The 19176-nt window shown below is 38.5% G+C and overlaps 1 protein-coding gene across 4 annotated transcripts in view; it reads left to right on the top strand.

Moving 5' to 3' along the window:
- Nucleotides 1-19176, top strand: part of LOC106085086 (angiotensin-converting enzyme) — a 253968-nt gene that overhangs the window by 14385 nt on the left and 220407 nt on the right. For all 4 annotated transcript variants that reach the window (XM_013249120.2, XM_013249118.2, XM_013249119.2 and 1 more), the window contains exons 4-8: nt 3338-3496; nt 3576-3816; nt 3881-4465; nt 4532-4775; nt 10049-10147. In XM_013249120.2, coding sequence (XP_013104574.2) covers nt 3338-3496; nt 3576-3816; nt 3881-4465; nt 4532-4775; nt 10049-10147 — 1328 coding nt within the window. The remainder of the gene's footprint in view (nt 1-3337; nt 3497-3575; nt 3817-3880; nt 4466-4531; nt 4776-10048; nt 10148-19176) is intronic.

A 19176-nucleotide genomic window follows, 5' to 3' on the forward strand; every position in this document is an offset into this window, starting at 1 on the left:
AACTTTGAAAAAGAAAATCTAAGTTAGGAATTCCGTGCCACTTACAAAGACCTTAATTGTTTTCCATCTCACGCCCCTAAGTTGGTTCATGTCTGGTATTGTGTTCCCACTTAAGTGTCGGTTATTTGTTAGAGCCGAAAGCCAGGCAATGACAATGGAAATGCTCCAACGTATCATCATCTTTCCCATATGCCCTACACTTGTTATCACTTGCCGCACAGATTTTACATAAGTGAGCTCGTAGTCCTATGTGTCCCGTTATGACACCGAGAGCTATACTGACCTCCTTCTTACTTCGTTTCAGTAATAGGCTCGTTTTCTCACGATCTGGATCTCCCCATAGGATTTTCGCCAACCTACCGACCGTTTCGCTATTCCACAGGGTTGCATGCGTATTCGTCGCCTACGCCCTTGACTCGGACTGCGTCGACCCGAAAGGCAATTCTTTGGCCTTCACTGCCAAATCGTCTGCTTTCTCATTCCCAGTTACTCCGCTATGGCGATATGTAACCAATATCGACTATTATACGATCGATATCGATTTTTGTATGATCGTTATAGTGGGTTTTCATATAATATATCCATTAAGAACAGGGGAAAACAACGTTCTATGAAATCTTAAATTTTTTGTCGAATAAATAAAATAAATTATTTCGTAATCGATAAATAGATTGTTCATGTAATCGATTGTTTATGTAATCGATAAATAGATTTTTTATTAAATCTATATATCTTTTTTTATGTAACTGATAAACTTTTTTTACATAATCGATAATTAAAATTGCTACACAATCGACAAATTGTTTTTTTTTTTGTTAAATTACAAATTCGATTTGTTTAAAATCTTTAAATATTCTATTTTTATACCTACCAACGTAAGATAGGGGTTATATTCATTAAGTCATTCCATTTGCAACACTCGAAATATAAATTTCTGGCCCTACAAAGTATATATATTTCGGATCGTCGTAACATTCTAAGACGATTTAACGATGTCCGTGTGTCTGTCCATCCGTCTGCTGTAATCACTTAGAGCCTTCAAAAATTGAAATATAGAGCTGAAATTTGGCACAGATACGTTATTTTGAGGCACGCTGGTTAAGTGCGTGAACGGGCCAAATCGGACTATATTTGGATATAGTTGCCATATAGACCGAAAAGCTTATTTTTTTTATCCGGTTTTGCTGAAATTTAAAAGAGTGAGTACTTTAAGGCCTCCCGACATCTGACCAAATATATTTCAGATCCTGACTATATTTAGATATAGCTGCCATATAGACTGATCTGCCGATAAAGAGTCTAAAGCTCAAATAGCTTTATTTATTACCCGATTTCTCTGAAATTTCAAACGAGGAGTTGTTTTAAGCCTCCCAACTTGCGATTCAAATATGGTTCAGAACGGATCATATTTAGATATAGCCGATCTGCCGATAAAGGGTCTGAAGCCAATAAAAGCTTTATATATTACCCTGTTTCACTGACATTTGAAATAGTGGGTTATTTTAAGCTTCCTGATATCCAACTTAAATATGTTTCAGATCGGAAGATATATAGATATGGCTGCCATATAGATCGATCTTTCGACGTAGTGTCTTAATTCCGTAAAAGACGCATTTATTATTCGATTTCGCGGGAATTTGATACAGCGACTTGTATTTAGCCTCCCGCCATTCGATCGGAATATGATCCCAATTAGACTTTATTTAGATATAGTTGCCATATAGACCGATCTTCTAACTTAGGATCTAAATCCCATAAAATGCGGATTTATCGCCAGATTGTGTTGAAACTGTGACTTATATAACACTTCTAGGGACGTGATAAACCGATTTTGGTAAAATGAATGATTTATCAATCGATTTGATTTTGGTAAAATTTAAAAGTCGATTTTGGTAAAATCCGTGTAACGATTTTTGCTGAAGCAAGAATTTTTGCTAAATCTTCATACATAAATAAACTTTTGTAAAGTCGATACATCAATGTTGGCAAATTGAGATAATAAATGTGTCCCATTTTTGTAGGATTTATTTTTAAATCCCAAATAAATTCGATTTTGGCCAAACGGACGATTAGTTCTGGATTTAGTTAAATCCTGATCATAAACATTACAATGTAAACGTGCTATAAAATACTTTTTAAGTAAAATCGATAAATTGACTTTTGGTTGATCGGAGCATCGATTTTAATAAAACTTAAACAGCAATCTTTGCAAGAATTTTTGTAAAGTAGAAACATCGAATTTTATATCGAAAATTAAATTTTTGTAAAATCAACTTGTAAAATTATTGAACAGAATTAATTTTTAAAAATCGGAATCTCGTTTTTTTATGACAAATATCCAAAATATCGATAAATTGGTTTTTTTTCTAACTTATCGATATAAATTCGATAAATTTATCATTTTCGATAAAATTATTATTTTCGATAAATCAATTATGTTTGATAAATTTATTATTTTCGAAAAATCCATTCATAAATCCATTATTTTTGATAAATCGATTATTTTCGATACATTAATTGCTTTCGATAACTTTATTTAATTCGATACATCGATCATTTGATAAACCGATCAGTATTTTTTTGAAAATATGTTCACTTGTTTGTTTGATATAGTCGATGACTTTACAAAATCATAGATATTTCGATAAAATTTTCTTTCCAAAGGATAACTTCTACGGTTTAAGATATCGAAAACACCTTCCTAAACGGATGTTTTCAAAAGACAAACTGTTAAAAGTTGTTAATTTTCCAGTTTTTTTTTGTCTGTTAGTGCAAATATTATTAAATTTCACAATTCTTGTTTGTTTCTCTTTCGAGAGAGCTTAATGTTCGAAGATTTTCTTTGCAAATGGAAAGCCAGAGATCGCAACACACACCAATCACTATGGGACGCGTTTTGCCTTTGTTTAGAAGACTTTTCAACCAAATTAGAAGTGACGGCTTCAAGGGCCGTATGTTGCATTTTTATCGTGTTTAATGAGAAAACGCCTCTATGATACAAATACCACATTAACCACACTCGACAATCCTGTCTATTAGCTGTACTTTTCCCAATGCATGTGTTTTCGTGTAATTACAATTTTTTTGTCTACAAAAATTACACTACTTTCATGGTGCACATAATTCTGTGCATCTGTACGCTAGATGACAGCAACGGCTCTTGCTGTTGTTCCGTGTCCTCATGTTCGAATCCCGGCCGCGGCCTGTCAATTTTTTTAATTTTCAAGTTTTTTGCCTGTTAGTGCGAAGATCATAAAATTTCACAATTTTTGTTTGTTTCTCTTTCAAGGCAAGATTTTTATAGACTTTTACAATAATTTGTACTTTTCTGTTTCAGCTCAATGCTCAACAGCGATATGTGGAATTTCAGCGTGTGGTAGCTCTGCAATCGAGGCAAATCAATAAGGAGTTGATTTTTGATCGTCGTCTCTATCGCCAACTGATGTTGCAGTCCGAAGTGGGGCCCAATGCCTTGCCTCTAGAGTCTCTGGATAGGGTGAGAGAGAGAGAGAGAGAGAGAGAAAAATGAACATTCCTAACAATTTTGAAATAAATGCATGTCTTATATTTTTCAGTATAATCGACTTATCAATGAAATGCTTTACATTTACAACGGAGCCACTGTTTGTGCCTATCAGCAGCCATTTTTGTGTAATTTACGTTATATACCCGATCTTAAAGAGATCATGGCCAAGTCCAGAGATTGGGAAGAATTGCAACATACTTGGGTGGAATATCATCGCAAGGCGGGCAGAGAAATGAGAGATGGCTATGAGCAATTGGTGGATGTAATGAATGAAGTGGCCTTTGTTAATAGTAAGTAAATTGAAGAGTTGAAATAATGATGTGGATAATGATGAACATTCTCTTCTTCTTGCAGATGTTACCAATGGCGGTGAATATTGGTATTTAGCCTATGAGTCTGGCAATTTCCGCCAAGATGTCGATAATGTCTGGGAACAAATTCGTCCCCTCTATGAGGCTCTACATGCCTATGTGCGACGTCGCCTACGTGAATACTATGGCCCTGAAAGGGTTAATCGCATTGCACCCATCCCCTCACACATTTTGGGCAATATGTTTGGCCAATCTTGGTCTAATGTTTTGGACATTATCATACCCTATCCTGGCAAGAAGCTGATTGACATAACCCCTCGCATGATAGAGCAGCGCTATACACCTCAGATAATGTTTCAATTAGCAGAGGAGTTTTTCACTTCCATCAATATGTCCGCAGTGGGTCCTGAATTCTATCAGAACTCATTAATAGAACAACCTTTGAATCGAAGAGTCCTTTGTGAACCCTCGGCCTGGGATTTCTGCAATCGTCATGATTTTCGAGTTAAACTCTGCACCGATATCAATCAAAAGAGTTTGATTAGTGTGCATCATGAAATGGCCCATATACAGTATTTCTTGCAATACCGTCATTTGCCCAAGGTCTTTCGAAATGGGGCCAATCCAGGTGAGTGTTTGGGCATAGGTTTGTGGAAAAAGTATTTAATTTTTTGTTTTCTTTTGTTTTCTTTAGCTTTCCATCAAGCCATTGGTGATGCCATAGGCCTTTCGGTGGGTACTCCACGCCACTTTCAAACCTTGGGCCTCTTGCAGAGATCTGTCGATGAGAGTAGTTATGATATTAACTACCTCTTTACCATGGCCATTGATAAACTGGCTTTTATGCCTTTCGCCTTGGCCTTGGATAACTGGCGCTATGATATATTCAGCGGCAGAGCCAATAAGCATATGATGAATTGTCATTATTGGAACCTAAGGTAAGTTTAAGAGAGGAAAGCCAAATTAAACGTGTTAAAGAATTGTTCGCAAAGAACATCCCTTAGGTCCTCATGAAGTCAAATCAAAGTAACCTATAGAAGGTATAACTAAACGTCAATCGAATTTCGTACACGATCACTTCAATTAGAATTTTTTGTGGACAACATTTTCTGCACTTAGTCTTATCTTTATGTTTGAATTGAATGTTTTGCTGACCACTATCAAGACATGTTGCCAACGGAGGCAGATTTAGCCCATTAGAACACCTAATGACAAAAAGTGTAGATAAGATGCGAATCCTTATATCAGACCTAGAGTGAACATTTCAAACGAATTGCTTTATTCCTAATTTCCTCGGACGGACTGACAGGGGAACGAAGAGACAGACAGACAGACATTAAGAAAATGATGATACGCCCTACGATATACGATACGCCCTCATATATCTTCATTCCACCGAGGAGCACCCAGTAGCCCTGCACTCCCACAAATCGAAGAGGAACCTGCTCCCCAATTGGTAATTGGTCTCATCATCATCGAGTTGCTAGAGTAACAATTTTCAGTAGTTTGAGCGATGGCACTTATGCGAGACTGTCATTTAACTGGTTTGCATGTCATACAAGTGTCATTCGCAGCAGATTCGTTTGCCTGGTGTCCAGGAGCCCGGATTACATTCATGTATTCTACTGTAGTATTTTCAGGAATTCTGCCACGCACTGTGATCTAATCGACCTCTATGTGAAAGGCTATATAATGACCACAAATACCCTGAGTTTCGGGTGTGATAGACCTTTCTCAAGATTAAGATGGCACAGATCTCTATCTGAAAGATGGTGCACTTATATGACAGTCAAATATATTACTATACCTGGGTGCGGATATTAATTAAGCCAGTAATCGGCTTGTTGTTCTAAATACGAACAAGTAAAAGGGTGCAAGTTCGGCCTGCCCGAACCTTATATACCCTCCACCATTGATCGCATTTGCTAGGTTCTTTGGCCGATATCTCTTTATTGGCAAACAAAGGATAATGTATAAGATTTGCTATGCTGTTTGAGTGCCATACTTAGTATGGCTGTTGAAGGCCAAAGTGGAATTCATTGTGCAAAATTTCAGCCAAATCCAATAAGAGTTGCGCCTTATAGTATGTTTAAGGTTATACAAAAAGTATTTTGCCAAATCGGATAAGAATTGCTCCCTCTAGAGGCTCAACAAGAAAAACCGGGAGATCGGTTTATGTAGGAGCTATATAATATTATGGACCGATTTAGACCACACTTGGCACAGTTGTTTGAAGTCATAACAAAACACTATGAGCAAAATGGGATAATAAGTGCGCCCTCTAGCGGCTCAAGAAGTCAAGAACCGAGATCGGATTATATGGGAGCTATATCAGGTTATGAACCGATTCAAACCATACCGACGTTTCGTACAATATTGAAATGGGATAATAACTGCGTCCTCTAGTGGCTCAAGTAGTCAAGATCCGAAATCGGTTTATATGGGACCTATATCAGGTTATGAATCGAATTAGACCGTACTTGGCATAGTTGTTGATGATCAAACTAAAAACATTTCATGCATAATTTCAGTCAAATGGGATAATAATTGCGCCCTCTAGCGCAATTGAAAATTAAAAATTTTGAGCATGAACATTCCATTAAGGAACAAGGGCCAACTTCTCACATATCAATGAGTGGGGTCCGATTCGAGTTTAAGTTCAATGATAAGAGGTCTCTTTTTTTATAGCAGAGTCCTAACAGCGGAGTGAAATTTTTACATAGCAAGTACCTTACAAAAATTTTGCAAGGATTAGGAGGGGAAAGTCACCCCTGAAAATTGTTTTTGTGATGGCTCCGCCAGGATACGAACCCATTTGTTTAGACTCATAGGCGGACTGCGCTACGGTGGCCTCTTTTCTTCCTATCGATACTATTGATAAAGTTAAATTTTTTGCAAAATTTAACAAAATTAAGTGAACACTGAATGTTCATAAAATACATTGCGCCTATAGAGGGCGCAATTTTCATCTTTTTATGCTAAAACTTTGTACAAACTTTTCTCTCATGACTTCCAACTGTTTTTATTAAATTTGGTTTTATTTGGTCCGTGCATTAATATTGCTTCTATGTAAATCGATCTCCTGATTTTAACTTCACATTTTCGTTTGAAATATAGGTAATGGCAAATTAACGATCCTAACGATACTGTCGATATTTATTGTAAAAAATATCGAATGTTACGATTAACGATTTTTTGTCAGCTCCAGGAAAGCTGCCCTCGTATACTCTTTCTGTTGGAGAGACATCTCAACCTCTTATACTACTTCATGTGGGGCCTTTTCCACCACTTCAGAAGTCAAATCGGGAGCTATATCAGGTTATAAACCGATTCGGACCGAACTGTTGAAAGTCATAACTAAACCTTACATTTCAGCTAAATCGGACAAAAATTGGGGCTTGTAAGGGCTCAAGAAGTTAAATCAGGAGATGGGTTTATATGTGCGCTATATCAGGTTATAGACCGATTTAGAGTGTACATGGCACAGTTGTTGGGAGTTATAACAGAATACTACATGCAAAATTTCAGCAAAATCGGACAAAAATTTGCGGCTTGTAACGGCTAAAGTAGTCAAATCGGGAGATCGGTTTATATGGGAGCTATATCTAAATTTGAACCGATTTGGTCCATTTGCAACCTCCAATAATCTACGTCAATATTATGTATCTGTGCAAAATTTCAAGCGGCTAGATTTATGCGTACGACCTTTATTGTGATTTCGACAGACGTCATAGACGAAAATTTCCAGGTGTTACCAACGGAATGACTAGATTAATATACCCTCATCCTATGGTGGTGGGTATAAAAAGGATAATGGGAGGTCATAACAAGAAACCCCATGGTTTTTTATATGCTAGGATAAGAATCGCGTCCTCTAAAGGCTCAGGAAATATATTCGGGAGATCGGTTTATATGGAAGCTATATCAGGTTAAGGGCCGATTGAAACCATACTTGATGCATCGGTTGGATGTCATAGGAAAATTCGTCTTGCAAAATTTCATCCAAATCAGATAAGAATTGCGCCCTCTAGAGGGTTAAAAAAGTATATTTGGGAGATCGGTTTATATGGGAGCTATATCTAAACGTGAACCGATTTGGTCCATTTACAATCCTAACTGACCTACATTAATAAGAAGCACATACGCAAAATTTCAGGCGCCTAGTTTTACTTCTTCGTAAGTTAGCGTGTTTTCGACAGACGGACGGACAGACGGAAATGGCTAGATCTCATGACGATCAGGAATGTATATACTTTATGGGGTCTTAAGCGCATATTTCGTGGTGTGGAGTGTATAAAGACGATGATAGACTGATTGACCTATAACCCTTCGCAGTACTATGGTTTATTTTTCCCACTTTGGGTATAGATACCATTTTGACCTCCATCCTTGCACTTGGTATGTAGGACAATGCCAGGCTTGCCCTGAAAATTCGTTCCAGCCATGGCAGAGTGACCCCAAGGGACGCTTGCAGCATCGCACAGTGGGATGGGGAAAAAAGTTCATTTTTGGAACGGGTAGAGATATCTTCATGAAACTTTTCATGGTTATAGCTGAGGCGTTATCCAGTTTATATGCAAAAGAGAGCCCTAGACGTCCCAGGGGTTCCTACAAAAAACATGTCTAAATGTGCGAAATATCATTTATAGTGTCCAAGAAATTTGACTAACAAATTTTTGTTGTTGAAATTTTCGCAGAGGCTGGTATCTTATTTTGCTGCTTGCGAAAACATTTCTGAACCGATTTCAAATCTTTTAAAGGAATTGGAATGCTAATACAATTTACTATTTTTGTGTTGCGATATATGCTCCGATTCTTCGGTCAAAAGTTATGCGAGTTACAAAAAAAAAAAAATATAAAAAAAGTAAATTTTTGTAATTTTTTCGTAAAAAAGGTATTTCTTTCATTGTTTCGCCTCTACACAGGAAACTTGGCCTATCACTCAATCAAATTTGCTTACTGTACTATTTAGAAGAATAAATGCAGATGCGTTTTAAGTTGTGTTAACTTTTATAGGATATCTGTGAAGTACAATATTGACATTTTTTAACAAAAAAACTGGGAAAACCCTTCGAGTTCTCAAAACACAAAGCTATTTTCATTGCCCCAGGTAATAACTAATTGCATGCAAACAACTTTTTGCGCCACCCAAGGATTGAGGTCTCTACGGACATTTAACTAAAAAATGCCAATTTTGAAAATGTCACAACAAGATCTTTCATGGATTATGCTCTTGTGGGCATTACAATGTTCTGGTCGTCGTTCTCTTACTGGCTGCCTGTAAAGTGTATCCCCATCAGTGGTTCTACCGCCTCTGTCATGTTCTCGGTGTGAATTCTGACTTCTCTCCTCAGAGAATTTGGCGTGCTAGGATCCTTGGAAAGCAATCTAGATGCTTTATTCTTCACATTTCGCCCAGAAACTCCTCTTCGCTCTTCTCGTTTCCTTCTTGAATCTGCCGAGGTCCTCATGATTTTCATCCAAGCATTTTTCTGTGTTCCCCTCTACGCCTTGCTAAATAGTCTCCTGCTATCCTATAAGATGTCCAATATAGGAGCCACCGTGGTGCATAGATTAGCATGCCAGCCTATCGCGCCCAAACGCCAGGGATTAAATTTCGCCGGTGAGAACTGCTTAAAACATTTTCAGCGATGGTTATTCCCTCACAAACTGCTGGCAATATTTGTGAGTATTTCAGACATGCACAACTTCTCAACAAAGAGGTGTTTTATGCCGCGTTTCGGACTCGGCATAAAACAGGAGGTCCCCCTATCATTGTGGTTAAATTTTAACCGGGCAGCACTTATTTGATATTGTGAGAAGTTAGTTTCCCTATAATTTATTCCATAATGGGACGTTTGGGAAACACTAAAACCACTATGATTGGCTCGTGTCACTCGACGGTACGGTTCCGGACATTTGAATAATTAAAAAAATATTTTTTTAAAATTTTTTCAAATAAAAGGTAAATAAACCACTACGTCAATAAAAAAATGCTCTAAATAATGAAAATATGAAATTTCATAAAAATTGGATAAAGGAATCGAGACTCAACGTTAATGCGTTAATGTGATTTTACTTATTTTAAATTAATCTCTCCATTATAAATTCCTACTGTTCCCATCTACTACACAATATATAGTTCATAGTTTAAAAAACTTTCCATTTTTAACTTATTACTTAAAAAAATCTTATGATTTTATAATTTCAGAGAAAAATATGGAGGCATTAAACCGCCAGTGCTGCGTTCGGAAAAAGATTTTGATGCTGGTGCCAAATATCATGTTCCTGCTAATATACCATACATAAAGTGAGTACTTAATGAATAGGAAATATTTAGCACTGTGATAATTCTTGTTACTTGTCTAAATTTTAAATTAACGCTTATTTTTCACAGAGCTTTGCTTTTATACCCAAAACCTAATCGAAAATAGGGTGCAAAAAATCTCTGGTAATTTCCTCACGTTTTTATGACTTAATTTGAGCGGTTAGCGCCAAGAGAAAAAATTCCCCCATAGACAAATTGCTATTGCCGATCATAATCTTCTCTTTTTTGGCTTTTCTTATAAACTGTCATAAAAACTATGCCGTTTTCTTTGTATCTTTTTTTATCGTTGCTTGTGCTTGACTGACTTTACTGGGGTGCAAGAAGTCCCATTTGATGTGTGGAACAAGAAAAAAAGAAAAACAAATGAAATTATCACACAATCTTATGCAAATGTGCTATTAGCAATGGTTGTGCTTCATTAAATGTTGCTTTAATTTAATGTGTCTCTATTATTTATTGCATGTTGCCGCAATTATCGAGTATGGATATTAGGGTGGCTCTGACTAAAAGGGAATGGAAGAAGTAAAAAGGCGTTAAGTTCGGCCGGGCCGAACTTTGGTAAAAATATGAATAACATCTTTTGTTATAAATCGTTGAAAAATGCATAAATTACGTCGCCATAGCAGCTATATCGAAATATGGTCCAATTTGGACCAAATTCGGCACGGACATTATATGGTCTAATAAGTACAAGTCATTTTTAAATTTTGTAGAACGAACAAAATGTTGGTCTTTTTGGTAGCTATATCCAATAATAGACCGATCTGAAACATATACGACACTGATATCAAAAAGACTAACATAAGTCACTGCCAAGACCTTAAATTGATAGATCGACCTATATGGCAGGTAACACAACCCACTGTCTCAAATCCTATCCAAATATAGACCGATCTGAACCATATGGATGTCGAAAAGCCTAACATAAGTCACTTTGTCAAATTTCGGTGAAATCGGATATTAAATGCATCCTTCATGAGCTTAAGACCTTAAATCGATAGATCGATGTATATGGCAGCTATATTCAAATCTGGACCGATCTGGGCCAAAATGCCGAAAGTTGACGAAGGGCCTAACACAATTCACTGTCCCAAATTTCGGCGAAATCGGACAATGAATGCCCCTTTTATGGGCCAAAAACCTTAAATCGAGAGATCGGTCCATATGACAGCTATATCCAAATCTACACCGATCTGGGCTAAATTGCAGAAAATTTTCGAAGAGCCTAGCGCAACTCGGACCGGCCATATCGGTCAATGTTTTGATATAGCTGCCATACAAACCGATCTTGGGTCTTGACTTCTTGGGTCTCTAGAAGGCGCAATTCCTATCCGATTTGGCTGAAATTTTGTATGACGTATTTTATGCTTAGCCATACCCGTCCGTCCGCCCATCTGTCGAAATCTCGATAGCGGTCAAACGCGTAAAACTAGACTCTTGAAATTTTGTATAGATACTTAATGTTGTTGTAGGTCTTTGGGGATTGCAAATGGGCTATATCAGTTCAGATTCGGATATAGCTCCCATATAAACAGATCTCTAGATTTTTTTTCATGTGACCAACACGCAGGGGTTGTCCCCTATATATGCAGTGCATTGCGTTGGCAATTAGGAAAGTTAAGGGTTGGAGGGGGGAAAGAGGGAGTAGTGTTTATTGATATTAGTCTTAAATTTCTGAACGTCCATGTCGGTGGGAAAGACATTAGCCGGAAGTCGATTCCACATACGAATGGTTAGGGCGATGATTTTTCGGTCGACTGGCGAATCAATTACAACCGGGTGTGAGTTCCTGGCAAGTGTTGTATTCCTGGTGAACATCCTAACGTCAGGGATAAGAAGACGAATATTCCTGAAACACACGCCATGAAAATAACGACAGAGTAATACAACGCTACCCACATTCCGACGATGTTCAAGGGAAGCAATAGAGCTAGATACCCTACTGTCCCCAATCAACACCATCGCTCTCCGTTGAACCCGGTCAAGTAGCTCCAAGGATGATTTTGGAGCTTCTGCTCATATATGAGAGTTATATTTCATCCTAGGCCTGATGTAGGTAGTATAGATATTGAGAAGATCAGAACAGGTGAAATATTTCTTGCACCGCTTAAGAGACCCCAAATAGTTGAATGCTTCTTTCGACACTTCGAATACGTGTTTTGACCAACGGACATCACATTATATCTTCATGTCCAGAACATCGAGAGCATCTGACTGCTCAATATCAATATCGTCGATAGATATCGTCGATTGAAGTGTGTCAGTGAATCGCTTGTGAGACAAGAAACAGCACTGCGTCTTCTGTGTGTTAAAGTATACTCTGTTCATTCTACCCCACTCGGAAATGGTCAACAAATCCTAGGAGAGCGTCTCATCTATGATGCGCCTCCTGTCCACAATTTCTTGAGCACTGGGCCTATGGTCGAATGAATATGAATGACACAGTCTACTGTCATTGGCAAATGAGTAGACTGTATTCGAAATCTGACCCAATAGATCGTCAATGAAAATATGAAAAAGGGAAGGGGAAAGGACAGAGCCTTGTGGCACACCTGTGGTCAATGTATACTCATCTGATGCGAACCCATCTACAACAACTCGTATAGTGCGATCTCTGAGAAAGCTCGATATAAACCGAACGAAGTTATTACCGACATCAAAAGCGACAAGCTTTGATAAATGTGCACCGTGCGAGAACCTATCAAATGCCTTGGAGATATCCAGAGCCACGACCTTACTCTCACTAAACTGGTGGATAGAGCGAGTCCATCGTTCCGACAAAAATGCCATTAAGTCTCCCGTAGAGCGGAACCCATACTGTCTGTTGCTAAGAAGGCCATTGGACCCTAAGTATCTGAAAAGATGATGGTCAACCATACTCTCCATAACCTTGGAGAGGGCGGAGCATATCGCAATTGGCCGGTAATTCGCAGGGTTGTTCGACCTACCTTGCTTGGGGATGGGCTGGACGTTCGCAACCTTCCAACGCACTGGGAAGACACCCGCACGGTAAGCAAGGTTGAAAAGGTTGCGTAGTGGACGAGCAAGCTTCGAAGAACATTTGCAGAGGACAAGTGTTAATATACCGTCCGGACCCGGATATTTATTAACGTCGAGATCCACAAGGACCCTTTTAACTCCACGTGTTCGAAAGAATATCTGAGGCATCGAACTATATACACTATCAATCACGGGGAGTGGTTGATTGCTAAACGGCAAGGAAGAATTTCCTGCAAACATTTCAGCCAGTAGTGAATACAGGGTCAGTGAATACCTGATCATCCTTAACAAGAGTTGGGATTGCCGATGGGTTGTTACGTTACGTTACGTTAAATTAAAATTTTGTCCGATTTGGCTTAAATTTTGCAAATAGTGTTCCGTTATGACTACCAATAACTGTGCCTAGTATGGTTTAAATAGGTTTATAACCTGATAAAGCTCCCATATAAACCGATCTTTCGATTTGACATCTTTTTCCGTAAAAGATGCAATTTTCATCCAATTTAGTTAAAATTTTGCACATAGTGTTCTGTAATGACTTCCAACAACTGTGCTGAGGACGGTCTAAATCGGCCTATAACCTGATGTAGCTCCCATATAAACCAATCTCCTCTTCCGATTGGACTTCTTGAGTCACTGGAAACCGCAATTTTTGTCCAATTTGGCTGACATTTTCCATGTGTTCTGTTGTGATTTCCAACAACTGTGCCCAGTACGGTACAAATCGGTATTTAACCTGATACAGCTACCATATAAACCGATCTCTCGATTTGACATCTTAAGCCTCTGGAAGCCGCAATTTTTTTTTCTGATTTAGTTAAAATTGTGCACATAGTTTTCAGTTATGACTTCCAACAGCTGTGCGAAGTACGGTCCAAATCGGTCCATAAATTGGTATAGCTCCCATATAAACCGATCTCCCAATTTGACAACTTTTGCCCCTGTAAGCCCCAGTTTTCATACGATTTAGTTTACATTTTGCACATATTGTTCTGAATTTGATTATGCCTTCCAATAACAGTGCCAAGTACGGTTCAAATCAGCCTATAATATCATATAGCCGCTGTATAAACGAATCTCTCGACTATCCTTGTTCGGTTCCTATAAGCTTTAATTTTTGCTGGTTTGGCAGAAGTTTGGTAGGTAGAAAAAAATGATGCCCGTTCAACAAAATTTATTTTGTATAATTTCTTGGCAGAATCCATGGTGGTGGGTTTCCAAGATTCGGCCCGATCGAACTTTGCACGCCTTTACTTGTTTAATTAAAGTCTTTTTTTGCATTTACAAATGGCCACCTCAAATATGTAAATTTTTTGCTGCCTTTGAACCTAGGTATCGGCACATCTGTTTTTTGAATGATTGTCCGTCCATCTCTGAAATGAGTTGTTTGCCAACACATATTTGCTTAAAGCGAGTTGGTTGATCCGCCCTGCCAACCATCTGTTGGCTGTGTTGTTTTGTTTTTTGGTTGCCACTGCAACTTGGCATATGTGCCCATCATTCATTCATACATTCCTCCTATTTATACCCTACATCACTACTGAGGTACAGTGTATTATAACGTGCATTTGTTTGTAACACGCAGAAGAAAGAGAGCCAGACCCATTGATGAGTATTTCGATCGACTCAGAATCTCTTTCTGATTCGATTTGGCTATGTCCGTCTGTTCGTATGTCTTTCCATGGTTACGTGTGTACAAATTACAGGTCGTAATTTCCATCCGATCGTCTTCAAATTTGGTGTAGGCATGTTTTTTTGACCTAGAGACGAAGCCTATTGAATTAGGAAAAAAAATCGGTTCAGATTTGGATATAGCTCCCACATACATGTTCGTCCGATTTTGACTTATATTGCAATAATGTGGTCATTTGTTAACCGATTCTATTGAAATTTGATTTCTTCTTGGTTTTCGACGTTACTGGCGAATTTCAAAGTAATCGGTTCAAAATTTAGATGTAGCTCTCATATATATATATATATATATATATATCGCCCGATCTTTACTCCTAGAGCCAATGCAAGCGCATTTATTGACCAATCTTTCTAGAATTTTGTACAATGCTCGACGGCCACCACAATATCTGAGAAGTTTGGTCGAAATCGGTTTAGATTTAGATAAAGCTCCCATTCGCCGATTTTGAGAAATATTGCAATAAAGTGCTCATTTGCTAAACGATTCTATTGAAATTTGGCAGGAAGCTCTTTCTATTGGTCTTCGGCGTTAGTGGTGAATTTCAAAGAAATCGGTTCAAATTTAGATATAGCTCCCACATATATTTTCTGCCCGATTTTCACTCCTAGAGCCCCTACAAGCACATTTATTGACAAATCTTTCAAAATTTTGTATAATGCTCTCCTAGACGACCTTTTACCACTTTTACCTGTCGATCAGCAGACGGCTTTCATGACGGATAACATTTTACGTCTCTATGATGCAACAGTTCCAATGTGGATTAAAAGGACTTCGGCCAAAACAAAGCCATGGTTCAATTCAAGAATCAAGGCGCTTATCGGGGATAGGAACTTGGCTAGTTAGTTAGTTGATAGCGTTTCAAGTCTCCAGTGCTGAAAGAAGAATTCCGTGAAGCCAGGAGGAAAGTTAACAGTTTTATTAACGCGGCTAAATTGGAGTATTATTCTTCAAGATAATACTCCATTTTAGTGGGCTCTTGAAGAGTAATTGGAATGTGATACAAGACATCGGAGTGTTTAAACCCAAGTCAAACACTCGATACCATGGGGATCTAGATGAACTCAACAGGACCTTCGTAAGCATACCTGATATACAAACGGACACGCAATTTTACAGTGATGATGATGTGCCGGCTCTCGTTTTTGATGACCGTAGTCCTTTGGAGTTTAGATGTGTTGGCCCTGAGGAAGTTGATGAGAGTTTTTTCCGTGTTAAGTCAAATGATTGGCTTGGACGGAGTTGATCCGAGATTTGTACGAATGTTACTTCCATATCTTCTACCGTACTTTACATAATTCAATGTTGAGCTCCAGTGTGTATTATAATACGTGGAAGCATGCAAAGATTATCCACATTCCCAAATCCCACATTGATTATCGGCCGATATCAATCTTATGCTATCTCTCTAAGGTTTTAGAGAAAATTCTTCATGGACAGATGTCGGTATATCTTCACCAAGAGTGCCTGTTGTCAGAAAGACAGTCCGGCTTCCGTTCTGATCATAGTTGCGTTACTGCATTGGTTGAAGTGGCTGAATCGATCAGAAATGACATTGATGAGAACAAAATTGGCTTTCTGGTTCTTTTGGATCACTCCAAAGCTGGTTGATCACCTGAATTTGTGCATGAAACTACGTAATTTTTTTAACTTCATATCAACGGCAACGAGTCTGATTATGTCGTATCTAAGCGATAGACGGCAGTCTGTATGCGCAGGGAATATATTATCTAACCCCTTTTTCGTACCTAAGGGGGTTCCCCAAGGCTCGATTATAGGTCCACTTCTTTTTTCATTATATACGAACGACTTGCCTCGTCAACTAGCTCACAGTCAGAATATGATGTATGCTCATTACGTGCAGTTTTTTGTGGACAATGTAGACGACTGCATAAGTAAACTTAACGTGGACCTACATTAAATACGGATTGTTTTAATAACCCATCTTAAAACATCCGCCGCGGTCCATCAAAATTGGTTCAGCATTAGATAAAGCTCCCACTTTGTACTTATAGGGTAGGTGTAGGGTATTATACAGTCGTCACCACCCGACTTTTGCCTTTCCTTGCCGGGTTTGTGTTGGCTTATTTTGGCTCATTCTCTCTGTGTTTTACTTTCAATGACATTTGAGGCGTGTTTCTCTTGAGGCTTTTACTCTATTTTTCATGACAATTTTGATTTGTAATCACAGTTGGCTGTCATCGTCGTCTTTGTCGTTTTCATTGCTGCCGTCGGCGAACGAGTATTTAAATTTATGAACGCTGTTAAAATTGTCACACAATTTGAGCTTCTTTTTTTCCTGTCAATTTTGCGCAAATGGCACACATATCCAACTGTCAAAATTTTGCAATCTCCTCAATGTGGATATGAATGTGTGTGTGTGTGTGTGTGTACATGTGAGTTTGGGGCAACTCATTAGTAACTGCTAAATGAGCTATGCAAAACTTAAAAGCGCATGTGCAACCTTAGCAAATTTATTACACATTCATTTGAAATGACAGTTACCATACCAATAGAAATATGCCAGTTATCTTAATGTCTATGTTGTCGGCGATTGAAAAACTAGGTCTACTGGAACCTCTATTCCGGTCAACGCAAAAGGAAATGGAAATACATATGGAATTTTTTAAAAAAATAAAAGTCTAGCTTCCTTAAAACCGTCTCAAAGAATGTACAAAAAGTTTTAATGAGTGTTGGTAACTAAGAGTTTGAACCGGGAATAGAATAATCGGAAATTGGGTGAATGGGATTTCTCAAAGATGGTGCCTATCCACCTATCCTCAAACACCCTACTTCATGTATCAGTTAAGTTGGCAGTATAGTGAAATGTCAATTTCCTGTTTTGGATCAGTCGGAACTGGGTGGTCAGTTCTTTTTTGAGGCTGGTTACTGCTTGGCTCAAATTTTTGCAGAAAGATGTTATCGTCATACGCATCAAACGAATGTTTTGGCTTCCGGGATCCAATGGTCGGGTATGAAACCACCCAGTTTTTTAAAATCTGAGTGAGAGTCTGATTGCCTGGTTGGTCCTCTACTTCAAAACATCTTTTGTGAATCTTGTAAGAGCTTTGTTGCTTCTATTTGGTGTTCTAGCGAAGTTGAGGTCATAACGGAAGATTGGTTTATATGGCAACTAATCAAATTTGTGGACCGATATGGACTGTACAAAGCGTGGATGTTAGTAATCGTTACAAAAGTCTTCATGCTAAATTATTATTAAAACTGACAAAAATTGGGTTCTCTGAGAGCTTAAGCCCGGTGTGTACTCGCTCGAAGGAGTGTGTGATTTCGACAAAATGAACAGACGGAAAAAAATCAGAAGCTTAAAAGTTTTCAATTTTACAGTTTGGACCACTGTGCACTGTGAGGTTGAGGCACCTCACTTGTTACTTACCATCCCAAAGAACAGAGTAATATATTCCACAATGGATAATATTTAGCTCAGAAAGAGGGCTTATAGATGTCTCCCACGTGGTGGAGATAGTTGGTTGTCGCTGATCAGGCTACAAAATCCAGTTAACGAAGTGTCTGGTCAGTGATAATTGACGGAAGTGGTCGCGGTGCAAGTTAGCAACCGCTACGAGGACATCTGGGTCAACGCGGAAAAACCCAAACCAAAGGGGAAACAGCAATCGCCATGGTGGACCCCAGAACTGGTAGACCTACGGAAGGGTAGCAGAAAACTCTTCAATATGGCGAAAACCACAAATCATGTGGTCTGGGCCGTCTATAAGGCTTGGAAAAAAACAAGGGCAAAAGCTACCGAAAACATCCCGGGTGGAATTCTGCAGCACCGTGAAGGATAAATCCTAGGCCTCGAGGCTACGAAAGATCCTGCCCTCGAAACTAATTTCGGTAGGATACAAAAGTAAGATAATGAATGGACAATAGCACGTCAAGAAACACTAGAACTACTCGTTGATTCACATTTCCCGGAAAACTCTCCAACGGACAATGTGACACCAGAAGAGGTTGTCATTGATATGCATCCGTCGGAAGTTGTGTCTGAGTCTAAAATCCGATAAAAGTTTTGACTCCTTTACATCGCCAGGCTCTGATGATGTATCACCAGTGGAATTTCAAGCTTTGCCCCACTAATGATGGCAACATTTGTGATGTACTATGCCATGTAAAAATTTCTCTCCAAAGAGGTGTCGCACTGCGGCCCGCTGTTCGGACCCGGCTACAGAAGAAGGTCCCTTAAACTTGACAGCCATCATTGATACAGCGGTCAAAAAAAGTATTCATCATTCAATGTTTTTTTTTTAATAAGTCTACAAAAGACAATTGGAATAAAAACATATTAAACTAATGATGCAGT

The sequence above is a fragment of the Stomoxys calcitrans genome, chromosome 3 (assembly GCF_963082655.1).
Source record: "Stomoxys calcitrans chromosome 3, idStoCalc2.1, whole genome shotgun sequence".
In the NCBI taxonomy this organism is placed as follows: Eukaryota; Metazoa; Arthropoda; class Insecta; order Diptera; family Muscidae; genus Stomoxys; species Stomoxys calcitrans.